The sequence below is a fragment of the Oxyura jamaicensis genome, chromosome 1, assembly GCF_011077185.1.
Source record: "Oxyura jamaicensis isolate SHBP4307 breed ruddy duck chromosome 1, BPBGC_Ojam_1.0, whole genome shotgun sequence".
NCBI lineage: Eukaryota > Metazoa > Chordata > Aves > Anseriformes > Anatidae > Oxyura > Oxyura jamaicensis.
The window spans coordinates 78,294,221-78,311,650 of record NC_048893.1 but is presented as its reverse complement, the minus strand read 5'-3'; the positions used below and the strand labels follow the sequence as shown (position 1 = coordinate 78,311,650).

At 39.1% G+C, this 17,430-nt stretch overlaps 1 protein-coding gene across 1 annotated transcript in view; it reads left to right on the top strand.

The window, feature by feature from the left end:
* LOC118157952 (killer cell lectin-like receptor subfamily F member 1) overlaps positions 1-17,150 on the top strand; it is a 17,538-nt gene extending 388 nt beyond the window's left edge. The window contains exons 2-9 of the mRNA XM_035312497.1: positions 1,382-1,485; positions 1,732-1,932; positions 7,865-7,942; positions 9,106-9,204; positions 10,144-10,284; positions 11,328-11,476; positions 12,204-12,316; positions 12,989-17,150. Of these exons, the coding sequence (XP_035168388.1) occupies positions 1,851-1,932; positions 7,865-7,942; positions 9,106-9,204; positions 10,144-10,284; positions 11,328-11,476; positions 12,204-12,316; positions 12,989-13,121 (795 nt within the window). The 5' untranslated portion in view covers positions 1,382-1,485; positions 1,732-1,850 and the 3' untranslated portion in view covers positions 13,122-17,150. The remainder of the gene's footprint in view (positions 1-1,381; positions 1,486-1,731; positions 1,933-7,864; positions 7,943-9,105; positions 9,205-10,143; positions 10,285-11,327; positions 11,477-12,203; positions 12,317-12,988) is intronic.
* The last annotated feature ends 280 nt before the right edge of the window (positions 17,151-17,430 follow it).

Genomic DNA, 17,430 nt, shown 5'->3' with positions numbered 1-17,430 from the left:
GAGGAGAGGAGAGGAGAGGAGAGGAGAGGGATGTTCCTTTAAAATAGAAACAGGTTTTTTTTCCGCTAGCTCAAAAAGACTCATGCTTGCACATGACATGATTAGATCTTAATGGTTTTGAATCATTTAGGAGAGAGTGATGTGATAAAAGACTGCCTAGGTATATATGAAATAATGGAAAGAAAGACTGAGAGCTCATGCAACCTCTTTGGCCTTTTAGCTCTCCTTTATGGATCAAAGTGGAAAGAAAAAAAAAACTTTTTTTTTTTTTAATTTCTTTTCTCCATTTCAGAGCATATATATCCTGCTGCAAATGATGTTAAGAACTTCAGGGGCCTGCAATGGAAACTGATTCAATCAGAGGGCAAATGCTTTGTGTCATGATTGGACCAGTCATACAGTTGGTATGTAGGCTTTCATAAAACAAACCTTATCAGTATCCAGTTAACAGTGTTCACATCTGCATACTGATAACTTTGTGGCTGATAGAATAACAACAATTCAGATATGTTGCATATAAATTGTACCTGAGCAGTACTTCTGAGTAATTTTTTCCATGACTATCAAAGGTTCATTTTTTTCCCTAAACCTTTTTGTTTCTGTGCTTAACACTGTTACCAACATTGAGAGTTGAAAGGGAAAAGATCAGTAATATAAGATCACAAAAATAAACTTTTTTTTTTTTTTTTTTTTTTTTTTTTAATCTATAAGGTTCTAATAGTCCCATTGAATGTAATAGTAAATGAGAATAGGGTATGTAACAGAATAGAAATATTATTTTCAGTTAACACTAACTGGGTTGTAAACCCTATCTGTGCTGAATTCTGAAGGAATTTTCTAAGTGGGAATAAAGCACAAAAACAATAATATAGCTCTTAACAGGAAATTTCAGACCCTTTGTGCACAGGGTTCTGAAACATTTTTTTAGGTTATAGAAGGGCCTTAAGTTTCAGTTGAAATCTGTGGTTTTTCTTTTCAATATAGAAGACAAAAACATTGTCATCAAAATATGCTGCAGCAAACACAGGGGTCATGAGCAAGGAATTAAAAGCAACTTAGACTTTCTGACTGTGGAGTTAGTGTCAAACAGGGAACAGCTCAAGCCACTTAATGAACAGCAACTCTGATCCTAGTAATTACTGATAGAGCAATATAAGAGCATTCAAGCACTTTCATAAAAGACATTGATTGTATTAGTTTTAATTTTATTTTGAATTAAATGTATTGCACTGTTAATATCACCTAAATTCAGTTATTAAACAATTAGTGGATTGAGCGGGTTCGAATTTGAGATGCATTTTAAAAGCTCTAGCTGAGGTTGTAATTACATTAGCCACAGAATGTCTTATATTGATACATATCTTGTTTATCTTCCTTTTAGGTAAATAAGTTATGTAAGATCACGCACACTAGTCTAATACATCCATAAGCTATATTGTACTGCTTTAGCTATTTTGTGTGAACCAGAAGAGCTTTTGTACTTGCGTAAGTCCCTTTTTGTGTATTCCTAGAAACTTTCCTCTGTTTGGACCATCTTATAATAATAAAAATAGTGTTTTTCTTCTTCTTCTTCTTCTTCTTCTTCTTCTTCTTCTTCTTCTTCTTCTTCTTCATTTTCTCCTGCATTCTGAAGGGCAAGAGATCATACAAGAAGAGACAGAATGGTGGCTGAAAACAGGCTTTGAAGCTGTATTGAAAGAAGTAACTTCCTTCCTCTTATCGCTTTCTCAGCGTTCCTCAGAGCCATAGCACAGCATATGCATACTTCTGGAGGCAGGCAAAGCTAATACAGGATGCAACCCACTGTGTTAAACCTGCTCTTTCCATAACTCAGAGGGATTTGCTCATCAATGGCAGGCGATATCACGTATGTAGATGTAGCAATGCTACCCAGGGAAAGACCACATACACCTTGTCGGACATCAGTTCCAGGTAAAACATCTAATCAGCTCTTGGACAAATACTGTTTTCTCTCCCGCTGTTTCACTCTCCCTCTCTTTTCTGTTATTTTCTGTTATTTTCTGTTATTTTCTGTTCTCTTCATTTTCTAGCCATTTGATACTAAAAGAATGCTATAGCATGCTGTGTGCAGAAGTCATGAGAAGGGCGAGAAGTTGCAGATTGTGGAAGAGAACCTCGTGAGATACAAGTCAGAAAAGTTGCTCTTAGGTCAGTATTGCTATGGAGCTCTGTCTCAGTTCTGGCCTTTATCGTTTTAAGTAACAAAACAAGAAGGAAAAAAAAAAAAAAAGTTGCAGCTTTTTAAACAAAGGACATTATTTTTAATATGTACACTATGTTTGAAAGCTGTTAGGATATGCTCCACTAAATTAACCTAGTCCAAAAAATCAGACCAATGCATTTTGTGATGTTTTTATGGAAATAGACTAAACTTAATCAGAAAATTAGTGGCAGTTGAAAGTGCAGTCAATGTCACTGAAGGAAATACTGAATGACTCCTAAAACGCTACTGCTCTTCCTCTTTGATTTTCCCAGAATCACATTAAAGGTCTGCTACCACCTGAGCAAATAGAAAATGCATAGTGGTCATAATAAGATTACATTTTCATGCTTTCAATGATCATCAGAAATTAATATATTTAGCAACATTGTATAATGAGCATTTTTAGAGCATGTTGTTCTGCTTACAGCGAAGATTAATAATGCTGGTGATGCTCTGAATACACGTAAAAAAAATGATAAACTGTTTTTTATATTTTTGCAAAGGCTTTATCTGAAAGATAAAAATGAGTTCACTTGAATTAGATATCTAATGGAATAATCTACCTTACACTTTCTATTTGTACATTCACAGAGGCTGTTTGAACTGGTCTAACTTGTACAATGCAAAGCACAGAGGGTTCGCTCAGAATTTTGCCCAGTTTCTAGGGCGATATTATTTATTTGCAAGGGGAGACCGGTGTCAAATCTTGATTTGAAGACATCCACACATGTTCCTTGATCGTACTCTAAAGGAAATCTTGAATTTGGATTGGCCAGGCTTTAATTTCCAATGGGAGTTCTTGCTACTTTCTAGATAGTTCTTGTTAAACCTTAAATAGACTTTAGCACTCAGTATTTTCTCACATTAAATTACTAGCCACAGTAGTTCATTCATCTCTTTCTCCCTTTGTTTTTACATCTTTCATTGTATTTAGCTTTCTAAAGAACTCCAATCATTTTTGTGGATCGTCTCCTGTACATTCACCTGTGATTGCATCTCCTTTACAAAATACGGACATCATAAATATATATACTCAGTATTACTACAAGTCTCAGAAGTGCTGTCTTAATTATACAGAGAAAATATCTTAAATAGTGTTTCCTTCACTACTTATAGATCCCAGTATCATCTTCCTTCACCCTAATATCTGGTTGTATTCAAACACATTTTATTCAACTGGGCTTACATTTACAAGTCTAATGTGTGTCTTAATTAAATGTGTTGTTAAGATTTCTGTTATTTTTAAAATCTGAAATCTATCGACAATATCTTTTCTACTTACTTTTGCACAAATGGAAGAAGCACTAAAGAGTATTAGGCAATATTAGACCTAGCATCACGGAATCATAGAACAGAATCATAGAATATCCTGAGTTGGAACGGACCCACAAGCATCATAGAGTCCAGCTCCCCAGTACAAGTTTAGAATATGCTAGAAATATCCCCTAATGACAATTAGTTCTTTGTTGACATATACTAACATAGATGTTATTGCTATTAAAGTGGACAAAACCTTGAGGTGTATTATCGTGCATTAGAAAATTCAAATGAATGATTTCAGCTGCTTAATCTTCCCTTGAAGTTTTAACATTTTTACTGAAATTCATAGGAAAGTATTCCTTTATCCCAAGAGGCCCATCAAAAGCAAAAGAGTTGCTTCTACCATGGGAAGAATGGGAGAAAACGCAAATCCATCCACAGAATTTTCTGTAATTTTTAAAAATTTAGGGAAAAACAAGCAAACAAACATGAAATGTGACAGAGATGTTCTTGAAACGTGCTTAAACTCACTGTAAATACTGCAGTTATTAGTGTTAAGGAACCCCACTGAGTTGTGGCTCCTTACTGAGGTGCTCAACAATTCTTTAGACCTAATGAGGGAGTTTGTGATCCATAAAACCCAACGTAATGAGCTAGGAACTGCCAAAAGCAGCCAATAGAGAGGACCAATGACCTAAGGTGCTGCTCAGTCAGCCATTTCTGGGTGTTAGATCTTTCCCTATGGGGAATCTTGCCTAGGAGAATCTCTCTCCAGTGAGGGCTGGGCTCAAGGCTGTTTTGGACAGAACAGTTTCTGCATACCAGACATGCTACTAGCATGTCCCACTCGTTGTCACACCCTACATGAAGAAGTTTAACTGCCTTCTCCAGTTTGAAGACAGAATATGAAGCCAGTTTTCATGGAGAGGGTGTCAGCTCCAAGGTGAATACACTAACCACCAGCTGATGGGACTGTCTGTGGCAAGTGTCACAAGCTCTCCCTTTGGCTCTATGCTGACTGTGATACAATGAAATGTCTACTGGATGATGCCTATTACCCACAAATCCCCCTTCGCCAGACTTGCGCCAGTCTTGCTCTTAGCCAGGGATATCTGGCTATCTTGCAAAAAAAGAAGCAGCTTTAAAATGGGCACTGTTAAAATTTTACCAGGGAGGAAGGAGAGCTGGCTTGAGTCACCACTGCAAATTCAGCAGATGAATACTCCAGGCTGTGGCTTCCCAAACATTAGGCAAGACCTCAAATTACTGGGCTATTGGAAAGTCAAACATGCCCACCTGGCTGCATTGTGTATGAGCTTTATTAGATGTAATTTACTGGAGTAGGTACTGAAAAAGCATGGGCGAGGGGCATAGCTAATTTGTCCTGCTAAAGTATAGCTTCTGTCAAGATATGGTGCATATGAAAGATAAACATGCTGGGGGCTGAATGTCTGCCAAGGCTCTGCAGTAGCTGAGTAGGTATTTTAAATATGTAAAAGTTGGATTTGGGTGTGAAAGTCTATTTCCAGATCCAGGGCCCAACTCTTTTTCAGCTTTTCTTTATCTGTGAGAGCTGGGTATGTTTTGGTCATATTATGCAGAGTTTCTTGGAGTTCTCACATTTACTATTCTTATCTCAAAGGTTATTTATTCAGTATATTTTATTAGGATACAGACAAAAGATTAAAAGAAAAAAAGAAATCACTGGTGGGGTGACACAGTCACAAAGAATCCATTAGTTTGCAGACTAATGATAAGAAAAGCTCAGTTATTGAAAACTATTGGGATAAACACGATAGTGTGGACAAAGTGCTTAAACATTGTTTACCACAATGTAGGAATAAAACATGTCTGCAGATATAAATTTGTGAGGCTGCATCCAGAAGAGTGATAGAAATTATTTTGTTGTGATCCTATTCCAACTTGAAAGTCAGCGCTAGGTCATTGCACAATCTGTTGGACTTCGGCAGTTGGTCAGGTGCTCTGAATTAGGACAAGCTCTGATCTAGAGCTCTGAATGCTCTAGCAGGTCATGTTGAGTTGGTGGTACTATCTGTGCACATGCTTTGGTGGACTAGCAGGTGCTACTATGTTGGATGTGCTTCAAAACACATCTAAAAATAGAAAAGTGTTACACAAATACATCAATTTTCTAATGAAAGACTCAGTTCACACTTCCTAGTGTATTCAAGAAATGTTTGAGAGCAACCTGATTATCGCCCATAACTGATTACAGACAAGGTATTTCATCTAGAAAAAAAAAAAAAAAAAAAAAAAAAAGTAATAGAAAACTGGGAGCTCAATTCCATCATCTAACTATCCTACAAATAATTGTAGGCTGCATTTATTTTGCCCCCTAGCTACTTGTGCCTCTCCATAGACGCCTTGGCCCCTTGCAGGTGCTCCATGCCCTGGCCATCTTATCATCCACCCACTGCTGGACTCTTTCCAGTTTCCCCAGACTCCCTAAACTGGGTGGTCCCCATCTGGACACAACATTCCAGCTGTGGCCACAACAGCAGCAAGTGGAGCAGCACAGAAACTTTCCCTGTCCTGCAAGTCAGGGCTCTCCAAACTGAACCATGCTGGTGGCTTGCACCAGTGTGATAATGACACACTGCTGGCTGAGATTTAACCTGGTTTCCTGTCGACAACAAGAGCACAATTGCTGTAAAGCCTGACTTTCTGGTGTGAATGAACTGCCAGGAGCACTCCCAATATGCACATTCACAAAATAGAAGCTTCCAGTAAATAGAAATATCTTTCTGCACTTGATGATTTGCATATAGAAAAGAAGTGAAATTTCAGTTTTAGTAAGTGACAGAGGTCTCCACCTAGAACCAGAGCTCCTTGTTGCTGAACTAGGTAAGGGTGTGTAAGCATCCGGCAAAATTCAGGTTACATGGTATTTTCAAACCATTTGCTGACTTCTGCGGACTTGACCTTCAAATGGTCATGTGCCAATACAGACTATGCTAGAAATAATCCCTTTTTTGAAACATTCAGATTACATGGGTAAGATTTTTTAAAAATTATTTATACTGCTTGAAATGTGTTAGTTACATTTTTAAAGGAAAGTAAATTTATTTGGGAGAGAAAATATTTAGCAATAGTAACAGAGTTTCTGAAGTATTTATTTTTGAAAAAGTGTCTCCATTTATAGTGGTAGTGCATTTAAATGTTTAGAAGTCCCCACTACTGTACTTTGAAAAATATTTACATTCTAAGAAGAAAAATGCTTACAAGCATTTATTTCTGAAAACAGTTACTTATCTGTACAGTTAAATGTAATTTAGAAATTTTCTGTAGTTCACTGAGCCAATAAATTGTAATACATTACAACAGCAAAATGTATTCGGCAATGTTCTCTAAAATATAAGAGGTCTTACCTCTATGAATAAACCTCATTTTACATTCAGTACTCCTCATTATTTTTCTTTCATTAAGCCTCTCCACATTTCAGCAATTCATATCAAATGCTACCTCATTTCATCCCAGTGAAACTCTCTTCATTTCTTTCTGCTAAGTTCTTCCCTGATCAGTGAGACTATGTATAACACAAAGTAATTCTTAAAAACCCAATGATTAGAAACCAAGGATGTAGCACAGAAGCTTATTCTTGGTTCAGCTTGATTAAAACCCACTATTTATGGAGAAAAGATCAATTTACCAAAGGTCCAAATATCATCCATAAAACTAGCTAGTAGCCTTACAAAACACCTTGTGAAAGCAAAACTGAAAATGTGCTCAGTAGTGAAATCATGTGCATCTAACTCATACCATTCTATTTTTATTGCTTTTCTTCCTTTGTTTTGGCAATGCGCATTTGGAAAGGGGTGCCTTAAATCAGCAGGTCCATCCCACTGCTAATACAGGCTTCACATAATACTCTAGCATAAAGATTCACAGGCCATGAATGCTCCCCAGAACCACCTTGCTGCAGAAGTACTTCTGTGAATTGCAATTTTCCCTTTGTGGTCCACCTGCTTTGCAAAGCAATCACAGCTCTGCTGCCCACTAAGTCTCTCTGGTACCTCTTGAGATGGTTTGGCAACACTGGGAAGATTTCTATGGCTGGTACCCAGGTCTTAATGAAATTTCAGCCTGGCTGCCTCCTGGTCCAGCCATACAGCAACCAATTAGTTCAAGCAAAGATTATGGAGGAGGCTTTTAGTTACTTCCTGACAGCAGCAGGAAATGATAAGTCATCATCGTGCCTGTTGTTTCTTTAAAAAAAAAAAAGCTGAACCAGCAGCTCTGGAAATGCACTTCCCTTATGTCCCTTTTTATATGGACTCCATTTCCTGTATAATTCTTTCTTCTTTCTACACTTAATGGCTCATTCAACCACAAATGTTAGCATTTCCCTACTCCTTACAGGAAACATGATCACATATGCTGAACTGCGCATGAAGACGAAACCCAAAGGGTGCAGCAGATCAGAGATTTCCGTTTCTGGTATTGTACTATTTTGTTTGGTTGTCGGTTACTAATTATAGTTTAGTCTTTCCTATTACTCAACAGTAAAACCTGTTATCAAGAGTCTTTACATACAGTCTCCCAGTGAGGAATTGATTTCTCATTTCATATGGTCACGTTTCTTTTCACTGGCTTTTCAGATTATCCTGAAAAAGTGATATTGAAAAAGATGTAAAAAATATTTTCAGTGCCTTTGTGCCCTGTATTAAAAATTTAGTAAAGGAAAGTAAAATTCTGCATTGTTTGAAGAACCCTCCTATAAGTACAGACTCACCTGTATCTGTGCAGGAGCAGCTGTAGGGGGGCTTGGGAAGTAGCCAAATACCCAGATCACTATTTGCAGTCCCAGCTCTCTACTTGCAGTCTGTGCCCTGAGGGTTGTTACCCTCTCTACTGAAGGACATTTGCAAAACAAGGCCAGACCCATGGAGCTCTGTGAGCTAAGAGGGAACATTGCAAATACATCTCAGGCAGTTGGAGAACGGGGCGGTTTCTCATCTCACCCTGGAAAGATCAGAAAAAGAGTAGTTATGAAAGCATAACTCTGTGGGTTGTGGAAATGACACCTTGACCCCAAATTTCCACGGGTCCTGCCTTTTCCTGGGTATTACACTCTCAGAAACTGATGAATGTCAAATGGCTGGAGAGATGCTTGACCAACTGTATTTCTCTGTGCTGTGGGGTCAGTGTGGGATCTTTGCCTTTTATGTGAGTTCAGGCAAGTTAGCTTTCAGCCACATGGCCAGTGTTTTTACAAAGGAGAGCATGGCCAGAGAGCATACCAAGGATCATTCCTTACATCTCCCTGGAATCGCTCTGCAGGGCTTTGCAGGGTGTGAGTGGGTGGCTGGGAAGAGGCAAGGCTTGAAAAATTATCTCAAAAGAGAAAAAGAGAATTCTTAATGGAATAACTGGTTGAAAATCATTTGCTTTTTCTGACAACAGGATCTTTCAACTTCACTTTAACCTACACAAAACAGATGCAAATTGTTGATAAGTAAAATGTCCCTACATACTCCAAACAGCAGAGTTATTTTAGATGATTTCTCTGTTGTTTCCACATTAGAAACAGTCATACATGAAGGCAGTGCTAACTTTTGTAATGCAAATTTCTTAAGCCACTCTTCCCCTTGTCTTCCCAGGCTGCAAATGGCAGCGCTCAGCCTGGTTCTACGTGGCACTGGCCCTGGGATTTCTTGTGCTCATTCTGCTGGTCACCATGGCTGTGCTAGCAAAGCAATGTGAGTAAATTCTACCATCTGTTTCATCTCTTGATTATAGGCATGGTTAAACCTCACAAAAAGAGTGATACCAAAAAAAACTTCCCTTAGCATTTCATCAAAGGTGTCAAGTTATACACAGATACAGGAAAATAATTGTAGTGTTCCAAAGGCAAGATTTGCTACCTGACATATAATATACAGAGCACAGAAGAAGGGGAATTGCTGCAGTCTACCTCATCATCAATAATGCTGAAAGGCTGTAGAGGCAGTCTTCAAATCACTAGGATAATCAGAGCATCTGACCTTCCTGAATTACAAGTTAAAAGCTGCATCCATGGTGCTACTTTGAGTCTATTCCTCTTAATTACTTTGTGGGTTTGAACAAATAATTAAAAAAAAGGGAAAAAAAAAAAAAAAAAGACTTCAGGTTGTTTCATTTAATCAGACACCCTGGTACTAGTAATATCACAGCCCAGACCATGTTCTAGCTATTTAAGAACTAGCTCCAGAGAATATATTAATTTATTATATATTTATTATATATATTAACTTTATTTAAGTTCCAGAGAATATCTTAATTTCCTAAGAGAAAACACCCTTGAAAAACTTCAGAAAAACAAAACTTTCAGAAAAAAAACAAACAAACAAACAAAAAAACACATACTTCCCCAACAAAAAATCCTACCAAAATATCGTTTATTCTTTATACATCCAGTTATCAAATGTGGCATAAACCTATTTTCATTTCTTGTACTCACCATATCTTTCAGCAGCTACACCCTTTGCCAGGCAGTTATACTCACTGAACATACAACTGAGTGTTCATACCCCTCCACATGCATATACACACACATCTCACAGTCACGGTATAACACTGGATACAAAGACTGTATTTCCTTGACCCTGTTGTTAATCATAATCTCTATCTCTATTTTTATCTTATTTTGTTTCTTCAAGTTTTAGAAGGCAGAGCAGAAAAATCAGAAATTTTGTCCCAGTATGGTCTAAATAGCACTGACAATCACGTTTCTTCAGAGAAAACAGTCCCGGTGGTGCTCCTGAAATGGCTAATGGAGGAACTATGTGAAGATGGAGAAGGTGAGGAAAGTTAGTCCTTTCACACTATGAAAGATGTGCTGTGTACACACTTTTATTGTCTCTGTTCCCATTTCTATGACAGCCCGCAATTTATGGGAAGTCACTGGTACTACCAGGGGAGCACGGTGTTCCTCCATAGAAGAAGTGGTGACAGGATCTAAACTAACATTTTAATGATGTCAGTTTTGCTCTTTTTTGGTATATATAATTTTCAGTACTTTCTTTGACCTTTCTTTCTGTCAAAGGCTTTTGTCTGAAATGTCATCTATCATAGCCTCCCTGACTCCTAGCGGACACTTTCCAGACAATAACTGCTTGCAAAGAGTAGGTAGGATTTAGCTTTCCTACCCTTTTGCAAGAATCATGCAGGGGAAGACCTTACTGGTCTTTCACCATGGATCTACTATTTATTAGTAAACATTAGTGCATTTCTGATTGTTGATTGTAATGAGAAAAAAAATATATGGACTCTGTTACTTTGAAATATTAAAGGAAGCCAGGACAGAAAATGTGAGGGATGTTCCTCACAGATGCTGTGAGTGAAACCGAGAGTGTATCTGGGAATAACAGCATTCATCTTAATTCACTCGAATTCTTTCTTCAGCTTGATGGACATAGTTTGGACCTCAATAAAGTATCTGTGGTTTTCAGTCACCTCATATGTAAAATCTACACACTCTGTATCGTGTCATATAGCATGGTATCTCTTCACAAGGACTGCAAGAGGGGGATGAATGTCTTTGCAGCCCTCTAGGTCCTCCCTGTGCTCTCTACCTGGCATATCCATCAGGGAGGGGAGAGCGAGGAGTTGTGCAGTGGGAATGCACAAGTGCATAGCATCAAGGCAAGGGTTTGGGAAGCTGAGAACAGGAGTAACAGAGGAGCCTTCAAACCTCACAACCTTCCGCTGCCAGTGAACCCATGTTTTGGAGTGGAGGTTGACTGCTTTTGGACCAGCCAGCATGGCACATGAACATAAAATGCTACAGGGCAACTGGAACAAGTAATGGTGTGAGATAATGTTTCCATCTCTCCATCTACAGAAACATGTGAGCTGTGTCCGCCAGGGTGGCAACTACACAGAGGAAGGTGTTACTACTTCTCTGAGGAGGCTGTAAGCTGGGATGACAGCCAAAGAAACTGTCTAGCTAAGAAATCCCGGCTTCTTGTCATTGAAGATGAAATTGAGATGGTAAGTCTTGCAGCAGCCCTAAAAAATGCACGACAAGCATCTACCTTAGCCAAACATTTCACCAGGTGAACCTCCAAATGCTGTCCAAATATCAAGTGTAGACACAGCCAAGCAAGAGCCTTATCAGGTGCAGAGCATCTGACTCCCTATGGACAGGACTTCATTTCAGAGAGGGTCAAGAGAAGAAATAGAGAGAAGCACAAGAGGAGCAAGTGTGGAAACCACCACAGTTTTGACTGGGAGGAGGCAATGCTGGGGTTTCCCACTCATCTCCAATTCTTGGCTCTGGGAAGAGAGGTTTGATTTGACTACTGAATGGAAATTCAAACAGTCAAACCTCCGTCCCATTTTTATTTGGAAATGTGAATATGGCAGGTCATGGCTCTTCTGAGAAACTTGTTGTTCTCTGAGGAACAAGACTTTACCTTTAAAGCTTTTCAGTCTGGCTCACTAGAGTGTGAAACATCACTGAGGTCATTTCCAGTTGTTGAGGGCTTTTTTTGACACCTGGCAAGAAGCTAGTTGGTCTGAGCATCAGCCTAAATCAAATCTCTATGAGTGGTCATGTGTATAAGCCACTGTAATGGGCTGCTTTGCAGTAGCTGGATCCCTGCCCTTTCCCTTTATGTGAGGGACTACGTCGAAAGCTGTGTATGAGACAGGACAGGGACCTGAACACAGCAGAAAAACTCTCTTGTTGGATAATATATTTCTGCTTGTTCCACAGGAATTTATAGATAATAAAGAGAAAGATACCAAATATATCTGGATTGGGTCAAAGGTGGAAGATGAGAAGAAACAACAAAATTTGCTTGAAGATCCCAGAGTAAAAGAAAGCAGGTGATTACTGGTTGCGGGTTTGAAGGGGAAGGCATCTTTGGCAAAAGCAAAGGTGTATTACTCTGCATGGAAATATAACTCTGAGCCCAAGCTCTTTTACTAAAGTATAAATCTAGTCCTGCAGTCTCAGGCACCTATTTTGGATCACTTTCACCACCAGTTTAAACAGATCCTGCTGGGCACCTCTGGAAAAAGATTTGTCCTCTGCCTGCAAGACCAACCACAGTCACAGTTTTTGTGTATATGAATACAAAGGGACATTGTTACACACTTTTATTAAAATCACCATCACCAAACTCTCAGTGTGTATACTGTGCATACCACCTCCTCTGAATGTGATGTCTGTCACATAGAGTTGATGCTCGGATTCATACCACTGAAGGGTCCTTCTCCTGCATCTCACTATTACATTACATTGCAGTTCATCATCATGACTACATGCAGAGATTTTCTCACATTTCTTACACTAATTTTCATGAGAATCAATCCTTCAGTGGCCAGAAGGATTGATTGTGGGTGCCTATCCCAATGCATGGTTGTAGAGGAAATGTCCTTCAGCATGTCACTGAATGTGCTTTCCCCAATACCCTGACCCAGTATATTACCAGTATTTTTAACCAGTACTGAATTTAAAGCTGACAAGTCATTATATCCTTTTTGTTCTCTCATCAGGATAGCTACAAACAGAATTGGGACTGACGAGAACTGTGCTGTTTACAGAAAAAAAAATATGATCCAAACAGATAATTGCCAGACTTTAAAGAAGTGGATCTGTAAGAAGAATGCAACTTTGTTGGCTCTCTAAGCTAAATTGTCAAACAATAGGCAGAGTTTTTGTCAGGAGACCCGTTTTGCTGATAAAAAAACAGTCAATCAATGTAAATAATTTTATGATACTTGTGCAGAAATTTGAATTCTGCCATTCTGTGCTCACTAAGGCCATGTCTGATAAAATCAGGGAACTCAGAAGTTGCCAAGCATTAGCGTGAAGGTCATGCAACAGGACTGTGAGTCAGCATGTGTGGCTCTGGGAGTGCTGAGCATTCCCATGGACAGACATCAGCAGCAGCTCTCTCTAGGAAAAGATGGGATAAGAGATATGTGAGGATGAGCACTGTGTGCACGAACTGTATGAAATGCAAGAAAGATGCCATCTGTGAGGGCTGAAGACTGTGCTGGAGGCCACTGCTTTTGTATACATCCCTGAGGCAGACTTTGCTGAGGCACATTTTATTTGGGTTTCAATATTTTGGTGTTTTCTGAAGGGCTGGAAGAAAATGATTTTACTAGACAGCGTCTCATACTTATTCAGAGCCAACCTGCATGGCTGCTGGGTGTAGAGGTACTGGACCAAGCACAAGTGACCCGTAACACTTGTGGCTAATAGTCTGATGGCTCCCATCTTCTTCTGTTGAACCCTGTGACCTGAAACAAAGCTCTGAGCTAAGGAAGAGATTTGGACCATAAGACAAGATTGCAGAGGAACAGTAGCAAGGAAATGAAGATGGTGGCCTGCCTTTCCTCCTACATTTTGTCCCTTTATGTTGCGAATTCTTTGACATGGAACTCTAATTACTGCCTGAGAGATGTGATTAGATATTGAAGCTAAAGTTTAGTGAAATTAATGACTATTGATGCAGTCCGTAAATAAGATGCTTGGTCACTTGATTTTCAGGGACACACACTATTTCTGGACCTACAATGAAAAAATGCTATGAGCAATCTTACTGTCTTTTTTAGATTAATATATATTAGAAAAAAAAAAATGAAAAAATGTCATGAATAGATTTCAAAGAAGTCACGCAAGTAACTTGTTCCAATTTTTACAAATACCTTAGTCTAATAAGAGTAACAATTACTCTAGATTTCTAGCTAGCATATGTCTTTGAAATGAGTAACCAGTCAGAGTGCAAATACTTGCACCACTGTTGAAATATTTCCAGTGACTCATGTTCAACAATGAGGAAAGCAAATAATGTGTAAACATGGAAATTAAAACAACACCACCAAAAAAACAACAAACGTATAGGGAAAAGTGGAAGTGGAGGTGTAATAAAACTGCTTTCCTCCTGTTTGCAAATCATGTACCTCCACTTGGGTATTTACAGGGCCCTGAGGGCACTTATAGGCCCTAAGGGTCCTGACAGCTTCTCCTGAGACTCCCACCCAGATCTCCTTCCCATGGGCCCAAGAGGATTCAGTCTCAGGCCTGGGGTCAGTCTCTGCCTGGGCTATGTCATAGATGTAGTGTCTCCAGTCTTGCCTTCCTGCCTCATTTCTTGGATTGATCTTGAACCTTTGTTGTTGATATCTTGTCTCCTGGATCCCTCCTTCTAAGAATGTTCTAATTTGTCTCCAGTCCTTTGTCCCTGCTTGCTGGATGAACTCTACACCCACATTATAGTCTTGTCTCTAGCCATGTCTCTGGCCCTGTTGCTCCTGACTGGATTCCCTGAGTGGATCCTGGACCTGCCTCATCACTTGCTTTGCCTGGGACATTGAAGGACACTGTTATCAGCACCCTGCTCTACCTGCTGTTTTCAGCCCTCATGGGACTGTGCCTGGTTGATGAGAGCATTGCCTGTGCAAGGTTTGTCCTCTGCTCCTGGCTCACCTTGCCTTTAGTACATTCCTATTTACACCAGATGCTTCTGAACATACCAAGCCCCACAGGTGGCACCTCAGATCTATTGTACAAATCAAACAATGAATTTCGTATTCTTGCAAATGCTCTTTTCACTATTGGAGTGCATAATTTCTGCTCTACAAGTTTTATGTCCCGTAACAATACTGAGGGGCTAGGGGGACCTCTGAATTCCTCTTGTTCATACAAAGAAGCTCAGCTGTCCTCTGTCTACCTCAAATACCCACTGAAGTGCCTTGTAAACCCTTTTATGCACAAGTTCACCCAAATGAAAGACATGATTCTTATGGCAGACTGTATCCCATTTATTTGTATATTTCCAGACTCTTAAGTGAAGTTGTGTGTGTGAACTTTGTTTTTGTATTACAGCTGCAGTGAGTAGAAAAAGATCTCCTCCTCCAAATGGAGAGGTGAGTTACCAAACCTTAGACAGGTGGCTCTCCTAGAGAAGAGAAAAGCACATCCTTGTTCCTTCTCTGCTGGATACTTTCTTATAGTCAAAACAACAAGTTGGTTTATTTAATTTAACAAAGACTTGTGCAAGGGAAAAATGAACACAGTCCAATCTGATTTTTTTTGGAGCAAAGAACACCAACTCTTCCACAGTATGTTTGAGTCTTGTTCACTGATACTGATACACTGACTGTGTTAGTCATGAAGCAGAGCAGTGGTGGCTGTTCAATAGGGAGGCAAAACGAGGAGACTACATTTCAATAGCCTTCTCTTCAGGTATACTTTGATTAAAAAATACCAGTGTGACATCTGAGTCCTATCTGATAAAATATCAAACACTTCTGATGTGAAAGCTAATATTCAAAAAGCTCAAACTAAACTGTGAATCTCTAGTTTCGCATTCTCAGACAGTGGGGCCAAACAGCTGAGGCATTCTCATACATACAAACTGCTGCCTTGCAAATGTGTAAAATCTACTTTTCCATGCTTACAGACAGGGTTGCTTAAGCATTTTTTTTTTACCCTTTCTATTTCAGATAGCATCTCTTCAATTGCCCCTAAAATTAACTCTACTGTGTTGTGCTTACCACAGTAAGACACTGAATTCTTACCTCGTTTCATAGAATCATACAATAGTTTTTTAGAAAAAGGCACTCCAAGGCCCTTTTGGGGGCAGTCAGGGAGAGTTTCTAAGCTGCCAGGGTTTTAATACAGTTTTATGTGCTTTTACACTGTCTCTGTGTGGTGAACTGTGTGTGGAAAAAAAAGACAAACCACAAAATACCATAACATTGAAATCAAAGGTGCTACTCTAACAAAAAATGCACAGACTGGAATTAAAGACTTTGTTAGCACCAAGAGAGATAAATAAGTCCAATATAGCTTTCAAAATGTAAAGCCTTTAGCTCATGTTTGCTGTGGAACACATAATGAAAGGCAGCTGCAGTTTCCAAGGTATGTTGATTCATACCTGCACCAGATGTGTGGTGCCCATCTGGAGGGCTGTGGTTAGTGTCTGTAACCTGCGATGAGTAACTAACAGACACACTCACAAGTGAATTCATGGCATGAAATACCACTTTTTTACCATGCACGTGATTGCGACTGTAGAACAAAAATTTCATGATATGTCATAACACCAACAAACTAACACCCCTCCCTCACTTCATGTGGTTCTTACTGAGTTCTTAGCTGCACTGAAAACAAAGAGAAGACAGAATACAGCAGTATGTGAGCCTTGAAACTCAGAGACCAGGGAAACTATCTACACAAGAAAGGACACTCCATATTTTTGCAACTCACCTCTCAAACAGCTGTAGACTCATTGAACATTTGAAGACCTCAGAAAACTAACAATATTAAATTAAATTTACAGGCTTCTGCTGACCTGCACGAATAAAAACCTGCTGTGGTGTTAGAATCCATCCATGGACACTGATGGCCAACAGTGCACTTATTTATGGACACACAAAGATGCTAGGGAGGTAGTAGGCGTGTGTAAGTGAGAGTTTTAAAGGTGAAGAGATCCTCTTTTGAGATACTAACCGCTTGATGCAATGTTCCATAAGCACAACACGACAGCTTTTCTTAAGATCTTTAAAGCTAAAGATTAAAAAGTGAATGTCACCATCAGCGTTGGTGACTTCCTTTCAAACGAAAAAAACAACAAAACTTTCCCCTGCAGAATGTAGTATCAGCAGCTAAAGACTCATTTGAAAAACTGTTGTTCTCCTTGTTTTATTAAAAAAAAAAAAAAAAAAAAAAGAGGAAAAAGAAAAACTCAGTTCAGCATGTGTGCAGGGACAGACTTGTACTACATGGAGAAGGAAAAGCACGGAAAACGTCTGAAATGAACAATATACTTTTTCTCAATGGAGAAAAAAACATATTATTCCAGGGTTCTTAGAGCATACCTTTCTATATGCATTGTAGACAACTCCTGGATTGCTGGGTTTTATGGCAAATATTTCTCAAGCCATGTTGTTGTGGTTTAACCCTGGTAGGCAGCCAAGCACCA